Raw genomic sequence first — 21,948 nt, 5'->3', positions numbered from 1 at the left:
GAGCCGCCACCTGAGGGGACAGCGCCGCCTTCCGCGAAAGCCCACCCCTCCGCAGGGTCCCGCCCCCTCAAAGAACGCTTCCCCGGCGAGACCCCCTCGTCCTCGATGAGACGCCTCCCCTTCGGGGGAACCTTTCCTCCGCGTGACACCATCGGCGTGTGGAACCCCTCGGCGCCGCACGCCCTCCTCTGTGTGTTCTCCCCTCGCGGTGAGACCCTCACCTCTCAGAGTGACTCCCCAAGTCATTGTGACCCCTCCCCTCAAGGTGACTCCGCCCCTCCGTGTGGCCCAGCCCTGAGCCGTGTGACCCCCCTCCCGCAGGTTCCGCTCTCTGTCACGCAGGAACCCGGTCTGCCCCCCTCAGGCCGGAGGCGGCGCTGCAGCCGGTCTGAAGTCGGCGCGGGGGTCCCGAGTGCGCACGCCCAGTCTCGGGACACCGGGCGCTCGCCTTGCCCAGCGCTTCCGGTTCTGCCGCTAGCTCCGCCCCCGGGTCATCGGCAAATAGCCAATCATCTCCGGGGTTGGGTGGTGTCGCTGGGTCCCGGCGGTCGGCTCTGGAGAGAGCGGATTCGGGCGTCGGCGGACCGCCTGCCACCTAGCGGCGGGATGAGGGTGCTGCAGGAGTGGGGGCTGAGACTGGCTGAGACAGGCGTGAGCGGGCGAGGCTGAGCTGTCAAGAATTTTATCTATTTCTGTGGTCAGCTGAACAGAAAGCAGATAGGAGCAGAGTCCGTGTCGCGTGAGTGGCGGCTTTCTAACGGAGCCCTGTCACGCATTTAGGAGACTTGGGGCCGAGAAGTGCTGTTGTCCAGGGCTAACGAGAAAAGAATCAAGGCGGTCCTCAGTGGTAAACGTGTGCCAGGCTCGCGGGTGGCCAGAGGCTGCTGCGTGCACCCTACAAGGGAGGGTGTCTCACCTGGGCTCAGCCTGGCACAGCGAATTAGCGTTGACACCTGCATCTCTTTCCTTTTGCTTTGAATTAATGCCTCGTCTTAAATAGTCATTAGGAATAACGTGACCCACCTTTGCCCGAGTTTCAGCATGGCTGTAGTTGGTGATAGTAATTCAAACAGCTGGATGCCTGTTGCATTTTACTTATTTTTTAAAGGTTATTTATTTGTTTATTAATTCATCTGAAAGGCAGAGGGACAGAGAGAGACAGAGGGAGAGACATCAGAGGTCTTTCATCCCCTGGTTCACTCCCCCAATGGCCACAAGAGCCAAGGGTGGGCCAGGCGGAAGCCAGGAGCCGGGAACTCCATCCAGGTCTCCCTGAGTGGCAGGAGCCCAAGTTCTCCTTTCTAGGACCATTAGCAGGAAGCTGCATCAGAAGCAGAGTAGCCAGAACTGGAGCTGGTACCCTGATATGGGGTACCACTCACTCACTGGGCCACACCGCTGACCCCCAGGTGCCGGTTCCAGAAAGATCACTGGGTGGTTGTGTGACTGTGTGTGGATCCTCAGCAGGAAGGAGGCTGTGACCGGAGGTGAAGGGCTGGACAAGGAGTGGGTTGATGAACAGGGGGAGGAGGAGACGTTCAACTACTATGGGAGGTAAAATGGGAAATCCTGATGATTGCTGGTGTCCAGAGTCAGTCAGCCTTAGGGAGGACAAGCTCAACACCCCGGGCAATTTATTTTTATCTTTTAAAAAGATTTTATTTATTTATTTGAGAGGTAGAGTTATAGGTAGTGAGAAGGAGAGACAGAGAGAGAGGTCTTCCATCCGCTGGTTCACTCCCCAAATGGCTGCAATGTCTGGGACTGGACTGATTTGTAGCCAGCAGCCGGGAGTTTGTTCCAGGTCTCCCACATGGGTGCAGGGGCCCAAGGACTTGGGCCATCTTCTTCTTCTTTTTTTAAATTTACTTGATAGAGTTAGACAGTGAGAGAGAGAGAGACAGAAAGGTCTTCCTTCTGTTGGTTCACTCCCCAAATGGCCACTACGGCTGGCACTGTGCCGGTCTGAAGCCAGGAGCTTCCTCCTGGTTTCCCATACAGGTGCAGGACCCAAGCACTTGGGCCATCCTCCACTGCCCTCCCGGGCGACAGCAGAGAGCTGGACTGGAAGAGGAGCAACTGGGACTAGAACCCAGCACCTATGTGGGATGGCGGCACTGCAGGCAGAGGATTAACCAAGTGAGCCATGGCGCCAGCCTGGACTTGGGCCATCTTCTACTGCTTTCCCAGGCCATGGTAGAGAGCTGGATTGGAAGTGGAGCAGCCAGGACTTGAACCGGTTTCCAAATGGGATGCCGGCACTGCAGGTGGCGGCTTTACCTACTATGCCACAGCGCCAGCCCCTCAAATAAAATTAAAACAAAACAAAACAAAACAAAACAAAACCCTCCTTTACCTTTTTGCCCCCTTCCTATTCCTCCCTTCTTTCCTTCTCTCTCTCTCTCTCTCTCTCTCTCTCTCTTTCAAGAAACCTAGTCATTTGTCCAATAGAGTTTCTCAAAGTCAGAATTTTTCTGAACTTTTTCTGGTGTGATTTATTTTAAAAATTAAAATTTATTTCAGAGGGAGAGGGAGAGAGAGAGAAAGAATGAATGCTGCCATCTGCTGGTTCACTCCCCAGATGCCCCTAACAGTAGGGCTGGGCCAGGCCAAAGCCAGGAGCTCAATTCAGGTGTCCCATGTGAGCGTTAGGGACCCATTACCATTGCCTTCCAGAGTTTGCATTAGCAGAAAGCTAGAATCAGTCGTCAGAGCTGAGACTCTGGCCTCGATTCCCCAGTGGAGATGGGGCTGTCTCGACAGGTGCCTTAACCACTAGGCTAAACGCTCAGACCCTAGTGCAATGTAGTATGTTCCTCAGTTTCCCATATTCCATGTACATTGGTGGTTAGAGACTTATCAGATTTACTTATTAATTTAAAAATATTTACTTGTTTGAAAGACAGAGTAGGAGAGAGAGAGTGAGAGAGAGACTTTCCATCTGCTGGTTCATTCCTCAAGTGCTTGCAACAACCGGGCAGCCTCCACATTAGCAAAGTTGGATTTGAAGCAGAAACAGGACTCATTCTCATTTTATTTATTTATTTTTTAGATTTTATTTATTTATTTGAGAGGTAGAGTTATAGAGAGAGGGAGAAACAGAGAGAGAGGTCTTCCATCCATTGGTTCACTCCCCAGATGGGCACAATGGTCAGAGCTGGGCCAATATGCAGCCGGAAGCTGGGAGCCAGGAGCTTCTTCCGGGTCTCCCATGTGAGTACAGGGGCCCACGTACTCGGGTCATCTTCTGCTGCTTTCCCAGGCCACAGCAGAGAGCTGGATCGGAAGAGGAGCGGCTGAGACTCAAACCAGTGCCCACATGGGATGCTGGCGCTGCAGGAGGAAGCTTATCCCAGTACACCACAGTGCCGGCCCCTCTCATTCTCATTAATCTCTTTATTAAATGTCATGTTTACTGTAGGTGTTCTGGGAGCACTAGGATATTGATGCAAGTGTCCCAAGCTGTGGCTTAACCTGCTGTGCCGGTCGGTCATCTTTGCAGATTCTTCTTCATTTTCCTGGCCTCTAAATAGTGGAGTGCTCAGGGCTAATTATTGGGCCCCTCCCCTCCCCTCCCCTCCCCTCCCCTCCCCTCCTTCTCCCTTCCCTTCCATAGACATTGTGGGTCACTTCGTTAACTCCACAGCTTTAAATTCTGTCCGTATGCTGATTACTCACATTTTCTCTCTCTTGTCCCAACTTCTCCTCTGCGCTCTAAACTCCTATATTCAATTGCTCCTTCGTCATCTTCATTTGGATATCTAATTGGGTTTTCAAAATTGATGAGAACAAAAAGAGAATTCTTGACTCCTGTCCTTCTACCCCAGCTTTTCTCTAAGTCTTCCCCATCTCAATAAATCCACTGTGTTACATGCTCAGGCAAGAGAATTCAGTTACTCTTAATTCCTCTCTTTCTCTCTACCCCACATCCAGCCTACCAGCAAGCCATATATGCTGTATTTTTGAAATTTTTGATTTCTATTTCCTTGCCTAAGACTGTCAATATAACACAGAAGGAAGTAGTGGCTGTAGACATCTTTATCTCTATCATGATCTTTATTTATTTACTTTTCAAGATTTATTTATTTGAAAGAGTGACAGAGAGCGAGAGAGAGGAGAGAGAGAGAGAGAGAGATTGTCTACTCGGTTCACTCCCCAAATGGCCCAGATCTGGGCCAGGCTGAAGCCAGGAGCCAGGAATTCCATCCTGGCCTCCTGTGTGGATGGCAGGGGCTCAAGCCCTTGGGCCACCATCCAGTGCCTTCTCAGGCGCATTAGCAGGGAGCAGGATCAGCAGTGGAGCAGCCGGGACTTGAACTGGCAATCCGATAAGGGATGCCAACGTCACAAGTGATGGCCGAACTTGCTGTGCCATAGTCCCGGTTCCATGTTCCTGCTCTTTAAAATGATTGTTTCACTATTTCATCATTAAATGGCACGTTTACTGTAGGTGTTTTTGGGAGCTATCCCTGCCAGTTAGCTAATACTACAGAAATCGTATGCAATTAGCTCCATTTGACACTGGGGAATGAAACGGCAGCTCTCTGTTCTCATCAGTCTGTAGGCTGACCGCATCCTAGAGCGGAGCTGGCTGAGAGGGCTCGCGCTGCCTCGCCTGTCTCTCTCCTCCTCCTGGACCCGCTGCACAGCCTGCGCATGCGCCTCTCAAGGTGAGAGAAGGACAACTGCTTTTCCTGTCCTTGGGTCACGTTGTGCCCGCTAACATCCCAGTGATCAGAGCAAGTCATGTGGGCTCTGTCTATAACTGTGGGAGGAGAAGATGTTTTGTTATTTGCAAATTAGTTTTATTTATTTGAAAGGCAGCAGGGGAGGGAGAGAGAGAGAGAGAGAGAGAGAGAGAAAGAGAGAGAATCTCTGATTGGCTGGTTCACGTCTCAAATGCTTGCCACAGCCAGGGCTGGGCCAGGCCAGAGCCCGGAGTTAGGACTCAATCACACTCTCCCAGTGGGAGGCAGGGACACAAGCACTGGGGGGGGGGGGGGGCACCTGCTGCCTTCCAGGCGTGAACAGCAGGAAGCTGGATCTGGACAGAGCCAGACTCCACTCGAGCACTCTGCTATGAGATGCTGGCGTCAGAGCAGTGTCTTAACCACTAGGCCAAACATCCACCTCTAATAACACTTTTAAACCTTTATTTTAATTATTAAAACATGCTACTCTTAAATATATTTTTGGTTGGTTTATGTTGTTATTCTTTTTTTTTTTTTTTTTTTTTTTTTTTTGACAGGCAGAGTGGACAGTGAGAGAGACAGAGAGAAAGGTCTTCCTTTGTCGTTGGTTCACCCTCCAATGGCCGCTGCAGCCAGCGCGCTGTGGCCGGCGCACCGTGCTGATCTGATGGCAGGAGCCAGGTACTTATCCTGGTCTCCCATGGGGTGCAGGGCCCAAGCACTTGGGCCATCCTCCACTGCACTCCCAGGCCACAGCAGAGAGCTGGCCTGGAAGAGGGGCAACCGGGACAGAATCTGGCACTCCGACCGGGACTAGAACCCGGTGTGCCGGCGCCACAGGCGGAGGATTAGCCTATTGAGCCGCGGCGCCGGCCTATGTTGTTATTCTTAAATACACATTTTTTAATTTCTTTTTTTCCTTAAACATATTCTTAAAATATCTTTATTTTATTGTCTGATAGTTATGATCTTAAGTCATTGTGGTCTAATTTGATTTTTGTTGGTTTTGCTCATGGTAACTTGTTTCCTTGTATGTTTTATAATTTGAGAAATATTTATTTATTTGAAAAGCAGAGAGAGAGAGACAGAGACAGAGAGAGAGAGAGATCTCCCATCTGCTGATTCACTCCCCAAATGCCAGAACAGCCGAGGCTGGGCCAGGCCAAAGCTAAAAGCCAGAGATGCATTCTGGGTGGCAGGGAACCCAGTGCTTGAGCCATCATCTGCAGCCTCTGGGGTGGGCGTCAGCAGGAAGCTGGACTTGAAGCGAGGCTCGGATGCGGCCTCTTGGCATCCCAGTGCTGTCCTAACTGCTGCTCCACTTGACTCGTGATTTTTATCTTTTGCCCATAAGCTCGAATGGCTTGAAAGTTTATCTGTGGTTTATTTATTTATTGTTGTTGTTTTTGCCTTGCATTGAAGCTAGGTTCCTGCAGGAAAGATGTTCTGGTTTGCTTCTTTCCCCCAGGCTGTGGGGTTACTTTCGACTGGAGTCTTCTCTTGATTCTATCTCAGGCTCCTTAGGTGGGGTGCATTCCGTCTGCAAAACCACGTGCGAGGCAGATTTTGATGGTCAACTTTGTGAATTTCCCAGTCGCTACCAGGTTAAATTTTTATTAATAATTGTACATACTTACGGGCTACAGATGACATGTGTATCAATCACAATAGACTAACCGACATTTCCCCTTTTCAGATATCACTTTATGCTTGGAGGTTTAGAGCTTCTCTCTTTGTGCACCCAATGTGCACTAGGCTGCTGTGAATCAGGCTGCCCCTATGCTGAGTAACCCCAGGAACCTCTTCCTCTGTGCAGCTCCGGTTTGGTTCCCGTTATCCAAACCCCCTCGATCCCCACCCCTTGCAGCCTCTCGTGATCGGTACTAAGTTTTGAAATAGGTGATTTTATTTTCCGGTAGTTTCCTGAGGAAGCAGATGGGAACAGGTCAATTACTAATTCACCTTACAACTAAGGGACAGATTTTTGAGCCTGCCAGTTTAATGTAGGAAATGTTTTCTTTCTTTCTTTCTCTTTTTAAAAAAAGATTTATTTATTTATTTGAAAGGCAGAGTTACAAAGAGGCAGAGAGAGAAAGAGAGAGAGGGAGAGAGAGAGGTTTTTCATCCACTGGTTCACTCCCCAGATGGCCACAACAGCGGGAGCTGGGCCAATCTGAAGCCAGGAGCCAGGAGCTTCTTTTGGGTCTCCCACGCGGGTGCAGGGGCCCAAGGACTCGGGCCATCTTCTACTGCTTTCCCAGGCCATAGCAGAGAGCTGGATTGGAAATGGAGTAGCTGGGACTCGAACCAGTGGCCATATGAGATGCCAGCAGGCAGTGCTAAGCCACAGCTCCAGCCCTGAGGTATGATTTTTTTTTAAAAAATTTATATATTTATTTGAAAGGCAGAGAGAGAGAGAGAGAATGAGAATATCTTCCATCTGCTGGCTTACTCCCCAAATGGCTGAAACAAATGGTTGGCCAGGCTGAAGCCAGGAGCCAAGAGCTACATCTGGGTCTCCCTTTTGGGTGGTAAGGGCCCAAGGACTTGGGCCATCTTCCTCTGCTTTCCCAGGTGCATTAACAGGGAGCTGGATCCGAAGTGGAGCATGCCCATATGGGATACTTGTGTTGCAGATGGCACCTTAACCTGCTGCACCACAGTGCTGGCCTTTGTCTTGTTTTTTTGTACAGTAGGTAATCTTTGATCGTGAATTGACTGTTTTATTTCACTCTGCCATCTTACATCTTACAGAAGACTCTTACTAGTTTTCAGGATTTTGTACTTAGGCAGATGACAATTTTTTCTTCCTTTCCAGTGTTTATGGTTCTTGTTATTTATTTTTTTTTCATGCATTGTGTAGAATAATGTTGAATAATAAAGGTAACAGTGATCATCCCTGTCTTGGTTCTGACTTTTATAAAGTGAAAGACTATCAACTCTACGTGCCAGCATTCACCTATGCCCACAGCAAACATACTTAATCTTTTTAGTACTTTTCCTGCTAAGCCATGACTCTATTTCAGAAATATCCCAGTAACATTCCCATAAGTTACTACAGTCAATTGTTTTTGGTACAACCGATGAGATCTGTTTGCCAATCCTGGCTCTGGCATTTCTCTTAGATGTGGTTTGATGTTGGCTGTTAACTTCAAATACCCTGTTTACCATGTTTCTATTAGTGTTTTATTAAAATTCATTTTTATGAAAGTCACAGGTAGATGCTTAATTTTATAAAATAGTTCCCAACATCTCTCACTCTGCAGTGACTTTTGTTTCCTTTGCTTTATTCTTATGTTCAGTGTATCTTCTAGTTTGAGCTTTGTTGCGTTTCTAGAATAAATGCTATTAAAGTATTAATGTATGCTATTCTTTTATAACGTTGGCCCTGTGGTTGATTCCAGGGGCGCGGTCATCAGCAAGATGGACTGGCATGGTGTGTGACACACAGCGGAACATCTCTGAACTCTTTGGTAGAAATCATCAAAACATGCTGTCCCGCAGACTTGGAGCTCGCCACGGGCTGCGATGGCTCAGGGATCTCTGTGGGTGGCGGGAAAGAGGATGACGAGAGCACATGCCCTGTTTCCTATCTCTGATTTGGAAGTTTTACTTAGGATGTCTTTCCTTGATTACTTACATGATGCTTGTTAGAGCTTAAATTAATTTCATATGATTTTTTAAAAGATTATGTATTTTATTTGAAAGGTAGAGTTACAGAGAGGCAGAGGCAGAGGCAGAGGCAGAGAGAGAGAGAGAGAGAGAGAGAGAGAGAAAGTCTTCCATCCGCTGGTTCACTCCCCAGATGGCCACAACAGCCGGAGTTGCACCGATCCGAAGCCAGGAGCCAGGAGCTTCTTCCAGGTCTCCCACGTGGGTGCAGGGGCCCAAGGACTTGGGCCATCTTCCACTACTTCCCCAGGCCACAGCAGAGGGCTGGATTGGAAGTGGAACAGCTGGGACTAGAACCGGCACCCACAAGGGATGTTGGCACTGCAGACGGTGGCTTTACCTGCTATGCCACAGCGCCAGCCTCTTCATATAAATTTTGTAAATTAAGTGGGAAGTGTGTCTTCTAGTAGGGGGTACCTATTAGATCACTTTTTCAATTCCTTTATGATTTTATTGAGTGTTTTATGTCATTTTTGATAGATTTTAATGAATACCTTCCTAGATAATATCCATGCTCACTGAGATAGTTCAGTTTCACTTTTTTTTTTTTTTATTTGACAGGTAGAGTTACAGACAGTGAGAGAGAGACAGAGAGAAAGGTCTTCCTTTTCCGTTGGTTCACTCCCCAAATGGCTGCCACAGCCAGAACTAGGCCAATCCGAAGCCAGAAGCCAGGTGCCTCCTCCTGGTCTCCCATGGGGTGCAGGGCCCAAGCACTTGGGCCATCCTCCACTGCACTCCCGGGCCATAGCAGAGAGCTGGACTGGAAGAGGAGCAGTTGGGACTAGAACCCGGCGCCCATATGGGATGCTGGCGCCACAGGCAGAGGATTAACCCAGTGAGCCATGGAGCCAGCCCTATTTTTATTATTAAAAAAAAATTCCTACTGCCAGATTTTAGTCACTTCCTCTTGCCAGTGGAGGTTTGTATAATCTTGGCTACACTTGCCTGAAGTTTGTTTTATTGTTTATTTATTTATTTGAAAGGCAGAGTTATTGAGACAGGGAGAGGCGGTGGCGGGGGCGGGGGAGAGAGAGAGAGAGATATCTTTGATCTGCTGGTTCACTTCCCAAATGACCACACCAACATATTGAAGCCAGGAGCCTGGAACTCCATCTGGGTCTCCCAGGTGGGTGGTAGGGGCCTAAATATTTGGGCCATCTGCTGCTGCTTTCCCAGGCGCATTAGCAGGGAGCTGGATCAGAAGTGGAGCAGCAGTGTTGCAGGTCGCAGCTTAACCTGCTGCACCACAAGGCCGGCCCCTTGTTTTAGACAGCGCTTACAAGAATCAGCTCCCTTGTCTTTCTGTTTTCTGATTTATTGATTTCTGTCATCAGTGTCACCAATGTGTCCTATCTCCAGCTTTCAGTGGTCCTTTTTCTGGCTTCTTGAGGTGACTGGTTAGTTACTAGCTGGTTCATTAGTTACTTGGCTAGTTGCTTTGAGGTGTGTTTGCCTGGCTAGTGTGTCCACAGCCTGTTCTGCTGAAGCCCCCATGGTCTGTGACACGTGCCCTCTCCCTTGCCTGGCTGGTTGGTCCGGGCAGGGGTCTCCCCACTGGCTGAGGCTGGCTTGAGGAGGCGTGGTGTAAGAAACGGGGCTCACCGGGGCCTTTACGCTTCCTTCTTGGGCACGGGAAAGACTACACTTCAGAGCTGCCAATGGTCCACCGTAGCTAATCTCGGTAGATTCATTTTTCTTGTAACTTTTCTATAGATTTTTTTTCAAATTAAAAGACTTAAAAATACAGATATCTGGGCCCTCTGCCCAGAATAGCCTGTAAAAGGCTGGGAATGGATATTTTGAAAAGTCACGCAAGGCAATTTTGCCCTTCATTCTTAGACACGTTCTACTTAAGAAGTCACTGTTGTAGAAATTGTGAGGAGGGGCCAGTGCTGTGGCAACAGAGGGCGAAGTTGCCGCTTGTGATGCCAGCATCCCTTATGGGTGCTGGTTCCTGTCTCAGCTGCTCCGCTCCCCATTCAGCTCCTTGCTAATGGCTTGGGAAAAAGTGGAAGATGGCCCAGATGCTTGGGCCCCAACTTGGGAGACCTGGAAGAAGCTCCTGGCTCCTGGCTTCGGCCCAACCCTGGCTGTCGGAGCCACCTGGGAAGTGGGCCAGCAGATGGAAGAGCTCTCTCTCTATAACTCTTTCAAATAAATAAATTCTTTGAAAAAGATTTTATTTATTTATTTGAGAGGTAGAGTTATAGACAGTGAGAGGGAGAGACAGAGAGAAAGGTCTTCCATCCTTGGTTCACTCCCCAGATGGCTGCAATGGTGAGAGCTGGGCTGATCCGAAGCCAGGAGCCAGGAGCTTTTTCGTGGTTTCTCATGTGGATGCAGGGGCCCAAGGACTTGGGCCATCCTCTGCTGCTTTCCCAGGCCACAGCAGAGAGCTGGATCAGAAGAGGAACAGCCAGGACTAGACCTGATGCACAGATGGGATGCTGGCACTGCAAGCGGTGGCTTCACCCACTGCACCACAGCGCTGGCCCCCAAATAAATAAAATCTTTTTTAAAAAAATCTTAATAAAGAAGAAAGAAGATCCGGTGCCGCGGCTCACTAGGCTAATCCTCCACCTAGCGGCGCCGGCACACCGGGTTCTAGTCCTGGTTTGGGCTCCGGATTCTGTCCCGGTTGCCCCTCTTCCAGGCCAGCTCTCTGCTGTGGCCCGGGAGTACAGTGGAGGATGGCCCAAGTGCTTGGGCCCTGCACCCCATGGGAGACCAGGAGAAGCACCTGGCTCCTGCCTTCGGATCAGCGCAGTGCGCCGGCCGCAGCGCGCCGGCAGCAGCGGCCATTGGAGGGTGAACCAACGGCAAAAGAAGACCTTTCTCTCTGTCTCTCTCTCTCTCTCACTGTCCACTCTGCCTGTGAAAAAAAAAAAAAAAAAGTAAAAAAAAAAAAAAAAGAAGAAAGAAATGGTGCAGAAGCACCTGCACACCAAAATTATGAGGGAGAAGAGACTTCCACTGCTTCCCCAGGTGCATCAGCAGGGAGCTGGATCAGAAGCGGAGCAGCCAGGACTCAAACTGGTGCCCATATGGGATGCTGGCACTGCAGGCATCAGCTTAACCTGCTAAGCCACAGCGCTGGGCCCTATTTAACCTAATTTTAATTTACAGGTTTATTGTGTTTGTGAGAAAAGTGTCATTCATCTCTGCTATTCTGGGGTCAGTTGTTTAAGTCTGCATCATGGCATTTATTTTGTCTTTGTACCTCTCTTGTCTTTAAATTGGTAAAATCATCGAGTTCAGATGTCATGTCTTTTCTATTCATTCCCCTGTTTACAACTGAGAGGCAGAGAGACACAGACCCATGGCAGAGTTTCCATCCTCTGGTTCACTTCCCAAGTGACCACAACGGCAGTGGAGGCAGGCAGCAGAGCTCGGAGCTGGAAACTCTGTCCAGGTCTCCCACGTGGGCAGCCGGAACCCAATCACTTGCCACGCAGCAGGAATGCCGGGGTCAGGAGCTGGAAGTGGGCCCCTCAGGTGCGGGTTGCAGGTGTCTTACCCACTAGGCCAAATGCCTGTCCCTCGTCTATTGGTCTGTACTGCCCAGCAGAGATGTTTAGGAAGTTAACAGGCTGAATAGATGGATGTTGATCCTGGAGAGTTTGGAGAATGTTCGAAGGCTGTAGTAGAGCCTGTGCTAGTTGTTTTTTTTTTTTTTTTTTTTTTTTTTTTGACAGGCAGAGTGGACAGTGAGAGAGAGAGAGAAAGGTCTTCCTTTTGCTATTGGTTCACCCTCCAATGGCCGCCACGGCTGGCGCACTGCTGCCGGCACACCGCGCTGATCCGAAGGCAGGAGCCAGGTGCTTTTCCTGGTCTTCTGTGGGGTGCAGGGCCCAAGCACTTGGGCCATCCTCCACTGCCTTCTTGGGCCACAGCAGAGGGCTGGCCTGGAAGAGGGGCAACCGGGACAGAATCCGGCGCCCCGACCGGGACTAGAACCCGGTGTGCCAGCGCCACAAGGCGGACGATTAGCCTAGTGAGCCACGGCGCCGGCCTGTGCTAGTTCTTTGATTTAGCCAGACACCACTATTTCCAGTAATTTCCAGCTCCTCAGACCTCAGATGCATAGATTTGGGTTATCATAATCTTTGGATTAATAACACTGCCTCGTCACTGGTGAATGCTTTATTTCTTTATTATAATGTCTAATAGTAAGCACTTATGAAAACACCATCCAAAGGAAAACTGCGACGCTGACCCTAGTGCATATCTGATCGGTAGTTTTTCCTTCCCATCCATTTTGTCTCACACCATGTTTATCAATCCCTTGATTTCCTTTTTATGTAGTTGTTATATCTCTCTCTATATTTTAAAACAAATAAGGTTTTATTTTTTATTTTTTTTTATTTTTTTTATTTATTTTTTTTTTTGACAGGCAGAGTGGACAGTGAGAGAGAGAGACAGAGAGAAAGGTCTTCCTTTGCCGTTGGTTCACCCTCCAATGGCCGCCGCGGCCGGCGCGCTGCGGCCGGCGCACCGCGCTGATCCGATGGCAGGAGCCAGGAGCCAGGTGCTTTTCCTGGTCTCCCATGGGGTGCAGGGCCCAAGCACCTGGGCCATCCTCCACTGCACTCCCTGGCCACAGCAGAGGGCTGGCCTGGAAGAGGGGCAACCGGGACAGAATCCGGCGCCCCGACCGGGACTAGAACCCGGTGTGCCGGCGCCGCTAGGCGGAGGATTAGCCTATTGAGCCGCAGCGCCGGCCACAAATAAGGTTTTATATTATATGTAATCTTTTGTGGTTTATTCTTTTCACTTCTTGTTTCAATTTTGGTGGTATCCTGAGAAACTTTTTCTAAAGTCTCAAGGTGTTTTTCTTTCTTTTAGAAACTTTTTATTTATTTGAGAGGGGGAGAGAGGGAAAGCTTCCATCTACTGGTTTACCCTCAGCCAGGGCTGGGCTGCACCGAAGCTGGAAACCACTCAGTCCAGGCCTCCCGTGTGGCTGGCAGGAACCCAGTTACTTAAGCCATCACCTGGGGCTGGTGCTGTGGTGTGTCAAGTTGCTGTCTGCAGTGCCAGCATCCCACGTAGGTGCCAGTTTGAGTCCTGGCCGCTCTGCTTCCGATCCAGCTCCCTGCTAGTGCACCTGGGAGAGCAGCAGAGAATGGCCCAGGGTTTGGGCCTCTGCAACCCCTGTGGGACACACAGAGGAAGCTCCTGGCTCCTGGAACAGCTCCAGCCATTGAGGCTTTTTGGGGAATGAACCAGCGGATGGAAGCTCTCTGCCCTCTCTCTCTGTAACTCTGACTTTCAAATAAATAAATAAATAAATAAATCTTAAAAAACAAAAAGCCATCACTTACTGCCTCCCAGGAGACACGTTAGCAGGATGCCAGAGTCTGGGGTGAAGCTCGGGCTTGACCACAGGCACTCAGATACGGGACGCAGGTGCCCCGGCCAGTAGGCCAAATGCGCTGCCCGATTTTTCATTTCTTCAAACTTCTCTTTCTGATAGGGGGGATTTATGCTTGCCCAGGACTGATTTACAATCAAGTGACTGGACTGGAATCTGTATGAATTCAGCCATTCCTGGTAGGACACAGGCAGAGTAATACAGTTGTAGACCGTCATCCTAGAGACCCAGCAGGCGGTGGAGAGGGCAGGGCACTGTTGCGGCTTTCCTGGCTGGACCTTCGTCTTGTAGACTGTGTAATCTCCAGTTAAACATTTTCTCTTCACGGTCACATCCAACCCTGGCCACTGGGTGTGGCGTCTCCCTCCGGGAGCAAGTTGTTGGCGTATCACGAGTATCCCCTGGCCAAAGCCACAGAAGCACTGAGCAGGTGCGGCTCCCTCACCTAGCACGTCCACCCTTTGCCCAGGTTAGTGCACTCTCCGGGAATTCGGAACTACTTTGGTTTTTGGAGGCAGAGACAGAGAGTGAGCTCCCATCTGCTGGTTCACTCCCCAGACGACCACAACAGCCACGGGTAGGGTCGGGTGTGTCAAAGCCTGAAGTCAGGAACTCAATCTGGGTTTCCCACATGGGTGGCAGGAGCCCAATTCCTTGAGCCAACACTGTTGCCTCCCAGGGACTGCATTCACAGAAAGCTGGCATCGGGCGCGAGAGCCAGGCATGCGAGAGCCAGGTAGTCGAATGCGGGACACGGGTATCTTAGCTGGCATCTCCACTGCCAGGCTAGGCGCCTGCCCCCAGACAGATGAAAACTGATAGGACAGGCTGCTCCACCAACTGGTGCAGGCTGCTGCTTCACAAAACATGAGTCTGAGACGAATCTTCACCTGCTTCCTAGCCTGTACCTAACTCACCCTGATTCTTTTTTTTCTTCTTCTTCTTTTTTTTTTTTTTGACAAGCAGAGTTAGAGAAAGGTCTTTCTTCCATTGGTTCACCCCCCAAATGGCCGCTACGGCGTGCTATGGCGTGCTATGGCATGCTGCGCCAATCTGAAGCCAGGAGCCAGGTGCCTCTCCTGGTCTCCCGTGCGGGTGCAGGGCCCAAGCACTTCGGCCATCCTCCACTGCCCTCCCAGGCTACAGCAGAGAGCTGGACTGGAAGAGGGGCAACTGGGACAGAATCCGGTGCCCCGACCAGGACTAGAACCCGGGGTGCCTGCGCCGCAGGAGGAGGATTAGCCTAGTGAGCCGCGGCGCCAGCCACCCCTGATTCTAACAGCCGCTGAATTTACCCTAGTTCCTGTGTGCTAAACTACACCCTAACTTCAAATTCTAACCTTTCTGTTTTTCACCTTCTCACTCATTTCTCTGCTCTCTCTCTTTTCCTTTTTCCTATTCCTACAGAGCACTTTGGATTCCCATGTAGTCAGCTGTTACCATAAGCAGACTGGGACGGATGCTAGAGTGCACCGTCTCATCTGTCTATCTCCTGCTCAGGGGTATTGACATTAGCTATCCCACCTTACAGATGAGAAACTGAAGCTTGATGACTTTGGTCAAGGTCCATGTATTCAGTGAAGTTAGAATTTGAATCAGGTTTTTTTTTTTTTTTCTTTTTTTTTAGGTTGTGATGCCTTTGCATTTAAGTGAAAGCAAACTTGAAGTGATCTTAACCATGAAGACATTTACTATGTCACGTAAAAGGGCCGGCTCGCCCAGGGCTTACGTTGCTCTCTGAGGCCCAGGCCTTTCTGCTTCACCTCCAGCCTCGGCACGTGCAGGCTGGTGAGCTTCCCACACGCCGTCCACAGGCCACGCAGGGCCAGGCACACATCCTTGCTCCTGGGCCTCTCTCTCACTGGCCCCAGCGTGCAACACATCTCTTCTTGAGATCACCTCAGCTTTTCCCAGCAGACTTCCCTCCTAACTGTCCTGAGCGCCAGCAGCTCCTGTCCAGCCAGACACTGGCAAGGGGAAGGAGACCGCGATGACGGGACCAGATGAACCAAGACCCGTCGTGGGGCTCGCTCCCCAAGCCTCCCTCGGGCTTCTGGCGAAGCAGGGGGATGGGGGCAGGGTACCGGTGTCTGCTGCAGGAGGCGCCTGCTAACGCTGACAGCCACACCCTTCCGGGCGGCCCCTCAGCGCCCACCCTCCCTGCAGCGTTTCCTCAGCCATGAGCCAGGTCCCCTAAGCTTCCACTCAAGGTGACACACACTGAGGCCGTCCTTGGCAGAACCGTGAGAGTGTGAAATGCACCCCTTGGGCACAGCGCTGCCGCTCAACTGCCCTGAGACGCCAGGGCCATGTGTGGTTGGCACAGCCAGGACTTGGGCTGGGGGTGGGGAGAGGCAGACGTTCTGTCTCAGGCAGGTGGGCTTCACCAGGGCTGAGTTCTAATCCTGTTCCTCCCGCTCTCCGAGATCCTGTCTTTCTGGCCTGTTCATTTTCTTAGAATCTGAATTCTTTTCTTTCTTTCTTTCTTTCTTTCTTTCTTTCTTTCTTTCTTTCTTTCTTTCTTTCTTTCTTTCTATTTATTTACTTTAGTTACACAGAGAGAGGAGAGGCAGAGAGAGAGAGAGAGAGAGAGAGAAAGCGAGGTCTTCCATCTGCTGGTTCATGCCCCAGTTGGAGTTGTGCCAATCCAAAGCCAGCTTCCTCCAGGTCCCATGCGGGTGCAGGAGCCCAGGCACTTGGGCCATCCTCCACTGCTTTCCCAGGCCACAGCAGAGAGCTGGATTGGAAGTGAAGCAGCTGGGACTCGAACCAGCATCCACATGGATGCCAGCACTGCAGGCAGTGGCTTTACCTGGCCATGCCACTGTGCTGGCCCCATGAATTATTTTCTTAATAAAGTCTCACTCTCCCTCTAGTTTCATTGTCTAAAACTTCACCCTGGGGTCCGAACTTCCACACGAGAACACTCCTATCCGCTGGGTTTATTACCACTTGCTGTGGCCCACGTGCTACAAACTGGGAGTGACAGACAAGAAGGCTGGGAGTTAGGGCTTGGTCGCCGTGTGCAGGTGCAGGTTCTTTCACACACCCTAGCTAACTCCTGCCTCACGGTACCTTGGTCAGCTAGGTTTCAAAAGTTAAGTTGCCTGCCCCAAGAAGTCACCCACTCAGGACCACCAGCGCCTCAACCTGTGACTGCCAATGCCTTCCCTGTGGCGCCATGCTGGCTACGGTCCTCATGGTTACACCACATATTTGCATACATGAATTTGGGCCCCACCACAGGCACAGGGAGAGCGATCCGTGTGCATTTTATAAATGAGGGCAGGGGCCCCAGACTTGCCCGAAGGCCTGGGGACCCCAGCTTTCCCGCTCCCCACACCGTGCGTGGCAGAAGGCGCCGCGAAATGTAGGATGCCGGCGCCAGGAGGTATCACACCTCTCGCTGTGAGTGAACTTGATGTTGCTGTCCCCGTTGTCCTCTCCCCTCAGCCTCCGTCCCCCCCCCCCCCCAACCCGTGAGGGACACTCCCAGGGCTCGCACTGTCCGTATGCCCGCAGCGGCTGCTCAGAGGAGGCTGCGCTGAAAGACCCACCAGCCCCAGAGCGGGAGCCTCCCGCCCAGGGCCTCAGCCTTGGACTGGGCAGCGTGCACTCCTCACGGCTCCCCTCTGCCCTGGGGCCCACGGCGCCGGTCCTGGGGCGGACACCCTGCGAGTCCAAGGGCTCTCCACTGGGCCGCCTTGGCCCCTCCCCCCGCCCCTCCCCGGCCCCGGCCCCGCCCCCGCCCCCCTCTGGCCGCACAGCCCTGGACACCGGACACATCGCCCAGAGCCTCCCCAAGGCCAGCAAAAGGACCTGCCTGGGTTCCCAAGGCTATGGCCGGCACCAGCACCTTCATACCAGGGCTCCACCCTCAGAATCCTCGTTACATCCCGGGGTAAGACCTCCACCCAGCGCACTCTCCCGCTTGCTTCCACGGGGACACAGGGGTTGCACACCTAGCCCCTGGGGCCCAGCAGATATGTTGGTTTGGGAGGCCCAAGGCCAGGGGAGTTGTGCCGTTGGATGGGAAGGAAAAGCAAGGGCCGGGTGCTGGCTGGGTCTGCCTCCCAGCTTCCTGTTACCTTCTCCATGGGAACAAGGGAACAGTGCAAGGGAGGATCAAAAGCCCAAGCAGAGAACTCAGAAATGCCGGCTCCAGTTGCTGCGAGGGGGCTTCAGCAAGTTCAGGAAAAATGTGTAGAATGCACGGCAGCTTTTTTTTTTTTTTTTGCAGCAAAATAAACTTACATTTTCATTTTTCCATGAACTTCTAAAAGTACACTCGCACACAGTGGATTCCAGATCAGGGCTTTAAGAGTGCAGCTTCCTCTGCAGGGGACCTGCAGCGGCGACAGGTGGGGCTGTGTGCTGCAGGTACACCGGACACTGCCCGCTGCTTCGGTTCAGCATGGGCCAGACCTATGGGCAGGTGACTGGTCAGCTGCTGCAAGGCCCTCCTGGTCTAGCCTGGCCCCCTGCCCATCGCTCGCTTCTGCCTCCCATTCGGCCTCCAAGATCTCCTGAGGTTCCCACGGGAAGCCTGCCGCCTAGGCGTGGGCACGGACGGCTCAGCTCCAGCATGGTCCCGGGGTACACAGGTTTGTGCACAGGTATGGCCAGGTGCCCCCCACCCCGAAACATGTCGTCAATACTAACAGACCTTTCTGGCCCCTGCCCGCCCAGGTTTTGTACCCCAGGCGCAGTTCATCTTTGCCAAGAATTGCAGCCGGGTCTGGGCCGAGGCTCTGAATGATTTCACTCGGTGGAACGGGGGGCAAGGGGGCCCAGAGCTGCCACAGGGGGCCAGGGGCGCAAAAGGTACGGAGAAAGAGCAGGAGCCAACACTGGAGCAGGAGGCAAGGAAGGAACCAGAGCCGGAGCAGGAAGTGGAACAAGTAAGACCAAGAAGGCTGGTGGGGAAAGCGGGACTGGGCTGGACGGGGAGCCTCATCCTTGTGTCCAAACCCAGGGGTGGCCCTGGAGGGTGTGGCTGTGGGGGCGGGCTGGGGCTGGACTGCCACCTCTACAGCCCTGGGGACTTTGGGCGGAGGAACTGTTGACTCTACTTTTCTTCTATTAACGTCTCTCAGGCTTCCCCCTACTCCATGGATGACAGAGACCCTCAGAAGTTCTTCATGTCAGGTGAGAGAAGGTGGGCAGTGACTATGACCCCAACCAAGGGCAGGCTCCTGGGGTCTCCACTCAGTGTCCCCATCCCCCAGGCTTCACTGGCTACGTGCCCCGTGCCCGCTTCCTCTTCGGCTCCAGCTTTCCTGTGCTCACCAACCAGGCACTGCAGGAATTTGGGCAGAAGTACTCAAGGGGCAGAGCCCAGAAGGACCCTAAGCCTCCCGGCCAGCTCCCCAGGACCCTCTGAGAACCAGGGTCTCTTACCGCACGATGGGGGCGACGGGCCGGGTGAGCACAGCCGCAGAGGGAAGCCTTGGGAGCTGGAATATTTGTGTTGGGCTGGGCGGGGTGGTTTGGGGGGTTGGAAAGAACATACGGGGGACCTCAGATCACGTGGCTTAGCTTTATCATCAGGCAGTAAAGGAACTGAGGCAGCTGGCAGTGGGAGTCAGGGCCAGGTTTTGGAGCGCAGTTCGGGGGGTCAGAGAGCTGGGAAAGATGGAGACAGCTCTTCCTTGCCATTGGCCACACCTGACAGGCTCTTCTGGTCACACAGGGTCTAAGTTCCAGTTTGGTCACACAGTTGGGCATCTCACCCACGATGCTCTGGGCTACAGCACCGTCCAGAAGCAGCTCCTGGCTGAGGGAGCTGGACCTCAGGGTCTCCCTTCCCTTCTCATGCTACCCCAGCCGTCCTTTTGGAAGGACGGGAGACGGGGGCTCGGGGGGAGGGACCACAAAGAGAATGGTTTGAAGGCTGAGCACCTTTTTTATTAATAGGTGTAATAAATAAATAAATAAATACATAAACAGAGGCCTGGGCTCCTCTTCCCTCTCCGACCGCCAGGCACTGGGCACAGCCTATTTACAGCTGGGGGGGCTGAGGGATCTGGCCCCAATACTGTTCACCATCCTTATCATCACCTGGCCTCGGGCACCCTGCCAGTGGCCCTCTGGGACACCTTCCTCAGACCTGCTTTGTCTACATAAACAGCAGGGTTGGCCCAGATGGGCTGGGGAAACCCTGGCAGCCCAGCGCTGCGTCCCCTCCCTCCTTTCCTGGATGGAGGTCTGGAACGAGGTCACTGGGACAGTTACAGGGGAGTAATTAATACTGACCACGGGGAGCAGGTGCCAGCGCAGGGATATGTGGCCCCCAGCTCTCAGTCTACTCTGTAGCCAAGCCACAGGGCTTGGGGGGGGCTCTCAGGCTCTGAGCCAGGGGTTATGAGGGACCCTGAGGCCACCAGCATGCACAGGGCCTCAGTTTTGGCTGTTTCCGGGGGTTGGACTTGGAGTTGGGGTCAACGTCACGTAGGCCAGAGGTACGAGGCCAGTGTCAGGGCCGCGGCTGCAGCGTAGCCAGTCTCCACCGGCTGGCCCCAGCACCCGTAGGATATCTCCCTTGTGGAAGCTCAGCTGTCCAGGGCCTGTGGCCAGATGGTGGCACAGTGCCTGCACCTCACTGGGAAACAAAACATGTTGGTCAGAGAAACCCATCCAAAGCCAATCCTGGCCCCCTGACCCCTCCCTGACCCTGGGCTCACCATGGGGGCTTAGAGGGCAGGGCTGGAGAGTGTGGCTCCTGCACGGTGTCCTTGGGCTCTGGCTCCCGGCGGGCACCCACGGTCTGTGCCACTAGCTGGAACATGGACTTGTCCAGGCTCAGCCAGTCTGAAGGTAGCCTAGGGGAGAGCAGCTGGGCTCTGGCTCTGTCCAGGCCCAGCTCAGGCACCCCGCTCCCTCCACCCCTACCACATGTGGACTCTCACCTGTTTGTGGGCCGGGCCTCCCGCTGGGCTTTTCGGGAACCAAAGAGATGTCCCCACTTGATGCCACCAGGTGAAGGCTCCGAGGCCCCTTCCTCATTTTCTGCTGGTGGGGCCGAAGGCGCCTCCCTTTCTCGACTGCGCCTCAGCTCAGCCAGCACGGAGTCGGGGGGGCTCCCCATCCAGAAGGGCCAGCCCCTCTCCCGGCCAAGGGCCTCTTCGGGGGCAGGGCAGGCCTCAGCCCCTTCCACTACTCCCTCGCGTGGGGGTGGAGCCTGGGGAGGCCCCCCGGCTCCCCCCACTTTCTTTTTCTCACTGCTGCTATTGCTGCTACCCCGAGGGAACCTAGAACCCTCAGTGGAGCCATCGATATAGACTTGGGAGCTCTGCATGAGCTGGTACCACCAGCCAGCCTGACCGCTTCGGGCCCACCTGCCATGGCCCGAGCCCTCTGCCGTCTCTGCCACCTCTTCTGCTTCCTCTTCCTCTTCTCCACCTTCTGGGGCCCCCACACCCTTCACTCGCTCCCCATGCGCTGCTCTGTCCATGTCTCCAGGGCCCTCCTGGCCCCGGGCGCGGGCCAGCTGCAGTGTGGAGTGTGCGGACAGCAGCAGGTCCTGGGACACTCGCAGCAGTTCCTTGTGCTGCCGCTGCTGCTGCCCGCTTTGCAGCAGCCGGTGCTGGAACAGCAAGTCAAGGCTGAAGGGCAGCAGGGCCAGGGGCTGGAGCAGCAGCAGCAGCTCCTCAAAGAGGCCGGGGCACACGGTGTGCGCCGCGCTCAGGAAGCCCCAGGGCTGGTAGTGCGTCTGGATGATATCTGCGGGGGAGAGCGGGGGCTTGCGTCACACAGAGGAGCAGAGCCTGGCCCAAGTGGCACTTTGGGTGCTATGCAATGAACTGTGTTCCACATCCACGCTGTCTCCTGTGGCTGTGCAGGGTGCAGACCCCCCACCCTGAGACGGGGCAAGAGGTGTGGGGGCTCCCCTAGCCAGGCTTCCAGCTTTCCGGACTATTCTGCCCACTCCAAGGCTCTAACTCAAGCGGAAGCTGGGAGGACTCGGGGAGAAACGCAAAGCTCTGAGGATGGACGCCCGTGTGGCTCCCTTCTGGTTCCCTTCCCCACCTCCGGTTCCTAGGGACAGCCACTCTGCCCCGTACGCTGCGCCTCTGGGGACTGGCCTGGTTTGAGACTGTGAGACAAAGCAGGGTTCTGGGCATTACCTTCGTGGTTATAGAGGTGATTAAACCAGAACTCCAGGGACCGGATGCTGTAGGGAGATAGGCAAAGAAAGCTGAGTCTTGT

General features: G+C 53.0%; 2 protein-coding genes and 1 long non-coding RNA gene across 19 annotated transcripts in view; 2 read left to right on the top strand and 1 right to left on the bottom strand.

The window, feature by feature from the left end:
* Positions 1–4,037: 4,037 nt before the first annotated feature.
* The window catches only part of RUSC2 (RUN and SH3 domain containing 2), a 76,693-nt gene continuing 58,782 nt past the window's right edge, over positions 4,038–21,948 (bottom strand). For 10 of the 14 annotated variants that reach the window (XM_051844076.3, XM_051844099.3, XM_070053953.2 and 7 more), the window contains 4 exons: positions 21,867–21,913; positions 20,649–21,462; positions 20,424–20,561; positions 19,626–20,341 (listed from right to left, as the gene is read on the bottom strand). In XM_051844076.3, coding sequence (XP_051700036.1) covers positions 20,140–20,341; positions 20,424–20,561; positions 20,649–21,462; positions 21,867–21,913 — 1,201 coding nt within the window. In that variant the 3' untranslated portion in view covers positions 19,626–20,139. Of the gene's footprint in view, positions 6,232–17,799; positions 18,166–19,625; positions 20,342–20,423; positions 20,562–20,648; positions 21,463–21,866; positions 21,914–21,948 lie in introns of those variants that run through there. The other 4 variants (XM_089300309.1, XM_070053958.2, XR_011380830.2 and 1 more) reach the window with 3 other exon arrangements.
* LOC149128804 (uncharacterized) lies at positions 11,299–16,345 on the top strand. Its single transcript, XR_016210920.1, has 2 exons — positions 11,299–12,707; positions 13,099–16,345. It is a non-coding gene; the product is annotated as an uncharacterized LOC149128804 (long non-coding RNA).
* On the top strand, positions 17,499–19,686 carry CIMIP2B (ciliary microtubule inner protein 2B). 4 transcript variants are annotated; one of them, XR_016210910.1, is made up of 6 exons: positions 17,499–17,641; positions 18,121–18,344; positions 18,430–18,641; positions 18,837–18,888; positions 19,037–19,164; positions 19,433–19,686. XR_016210910.1 is itself a non-coding variant. In XM_089300346.1 (6 exons), exons 1-6 carry the CDS (start codon positions 17,580–17,582, stop codon positions 19,651–19,653), a joined length of 933 nt encoding a protein of 310 aa, XP_089156472.1. In that variant the 5' UTR covers positions 17,499–17,579; the 3' UTR covers positions 19,654–19,686. The 4 variants fall into 4 exon arrangements, 2 of the variants coding, with proteins under 2 accessions (XP_089156472.1, XP_017195248.2); XR_016210909.1 differs by having other exon boundaries at positions 18,121–18,356; XM_089300346.1 differs by having other exon boundaries at positions 18,121–18,356; positions 19,015–19,164.

Source organism: Oryctolagus cuniculus, chromosome 1, assembly GCF_051225735.1.
Source record: "Oryctolagus cuniculus isolate XC-2025 breed Fujian yellow rabbit chromosome 1, ASM5122573v1, whole genome shotgun sequence".
Taxonomy (NCBI): domain Eukaryota; kingdom Metazoa; phylum Chordata; class Mammalia; order Lagomorpha; family Leporidae; genus Oryctolagus; species Oryctolagus cuniculus.
This window is presented reverse-complemented; position numbering and strand designations above follow the sequence as displayed.